This window comes from Erythranthe guttata, chromosome 8, assembly GCF_056151865.1.
Source record: "Erythranthe guttata isolate IM_541 chromosome 8, IM_541, whole genome shotgun sequence".
Classification (NCBI taxonomy): Eukaryota; Viridiplantae; Streptophyta; class Magnoliopsida; order Lamiales; family Phrymaceae; genus Erythranthe; species Erythranthe guttata.
Genome location: NC_142540.1, coordinates 13,544,470 through 13,546,523, shown reverse-complemented (window position 1 = coordinate 13,546,523; position 2,054 = coordinate 13,544,470). Strand labels below are relative to the sequence as shown.

General features: G+C 39.8%; 1 protein-coding gene across 1 annotated transcript; it reads left to right on the top strand.

Moving 5' to 3' along the window:
* Positions 1-617: 617 nt before the first annotated feature.
* LOC148768552 (uncharacterized) lies at positions 618-1,843 on the top strand. The gene is made up of 2 exons (XM_088821131.1): positions 618-1,181; positions 1,265-1,843. Exons 1-2 carry the CDS (start codon positions 816-818, stop codon positions 1,841-1,843), a joined length of 945 nt encoding a protein of 314 aa, XP_088677257.1. The 5' UTR covers positions 618-815.
* The last annotated feature ends 211 nt before the right edge of the window (positions 1,844-2,054 follow it).

Here is a 2,054-nt window from a genome sequence, read left to right as displayed (position 1 = left end):
ATATGTGTTGACGGGGTGGGAGGGATCTGCCGCGGATAGTAGAGTCCTTTGTGATGCTGTCACTAGGGCTAACGGGCTAAGGGTGCCTAAGGGTAAGAACCTTAATAATTCTTCTTTTAGAATCCCAAATGAAATACTACGTAATAACAATGTCATGTCAACCTATAGGTCACTACTATCTCGTTGATAACGGCTACACTAATGGGGAAGGTTTTTTGTCACCTTACCGGCATGTTAGGTATCATCTTAAAGACTACGCCGTAGGCACACTTGCACCTCAACACTACAAAGAATATTTCAACATGAAACACGCTAAAGCCCGTAACGTGATAGAGCGTGCATTTGGAATTTTAAAGTCCAGGTTTGGTATTCTTCGGAGTGCCGCATATTACCCAATCAAAGTTCAAAACTGCATTATAATGGCTTGTACTTTATTTCACAACTTTATAAGGACTACGAATGACTACGACCCTGTGGAGGCCCTTGTTCCTCAATTTATTACAACCAACGAAAATACCCCAAACTGTGTCGAAGTCATACGAAATGTCGAGTCATCCCAACAATGGACCGATTGGAGAGACAATCTCGCGCATAACATGTATAACGAGTGGCATAGTAGTAATTAGTAGAACCATCTTCTATTTCGAACTGTTGATTGTTATGGTTTGGACTATTTTATGAATTGTAATTTTATTTAAATTTATTTTTCCCATGACTTTGTAATGTTCACCTGTTTGTGTGTTATTTATTTTATTATATGGTACTTTTATTTTTATGTGCTTTAAAAATGTGTGATTTTTTCATTCATTTAAGTTATGGAGGGAAATAGCATGTCCCAAAGAAACTCCAATTCGAAAGGGAAATCGGGAATCACACGAAGGACTTGGACTTTGATAGAAGAGCAAATGCTGATTTCTGCTTTGAAAGACATTGTTGCGCGTGGGTGGAAATGTGATAACGGGTTCAAAACAGGTTATCTTGCTACACTAGAGGGTCACATGTCTGTTTCGTTTCCCGGGACAGACTTGAAGGCTGAGCCCCACATCCATTCCAAAATCCATGTTTGGAAAAAGACTTACGGTTCATTGAGTTCAATGCTGTCACGTAGTGGTATCGGCTGGAATGACTCGTCATCTACGATTGATGTGCAAGATGATGAGGCCTGGAATGATTACGTGAAGGTATACTTTATGTTATTATAAATTATAAAAAGTATGCATTTAATGACATTTGCTAACTTATAAAATACCTTATTTATTTTTAGACCGACCCAGCTGCCCGTACTATGCGCTACAAGGCATGGCCTTATTACAAGGACTGGCTTGTCATATTTGGCAAAGACCGGGTCACAGGGGAGCATGTCGAAGCCTTCGTTGAAGTTGTGAATGACTTAATTGGTTCTTCGAATGGAAAAGAACCGACAAGTGTTAGTGGTGGAAATGTTTCTTTAGGAGACGCATCGCTTGATGGTGACAGTACTTCATTTCTGTCTACCGGAGGAGAGAGTGCAACCAGCCCTAAAACCACTCGAAAAACAAAGAAGAAAAGGGTCCGCGCCGAAGACGTAGACCTTCAATTGGTTGAGATGATGGCGAAGTTCTTCGACAAAGCCGACGAAAAATTGGGGCGCCTTGTGAAAAGGGTTGGTTTTGAGTTCGATGTGTCGGAATCGAGGAAAAGGGTTTTCGATACTCTTAGCTCGTTCGAATACTTGACTGGCGAGGACAAATTGCATGTGATGAAGGTCTTATGTGAAACGGCCAAGGACATGGACATCTTCTTCAGTGTCAACGACGAACACAAGGAGCTAATGGTGGCGATGATTCTTCAAGGACGTTATTAAATTAAAGTAATGAAAAAATGTGAAAACTAGTAGTAATCGTAAAAATATTATTCCCACGTGTCTTATCGCCATTTTTTGATATAGTATAGGCGACGGGCAACCTTGAAAACTTTATCATTCGCTCACTTTTTGTGGTAATGTTTGGTGAAGTGTGTTTATATTAAATACTTTTTGTAGTAATAATGGTTCAAATATTTTGATGATGTAATTG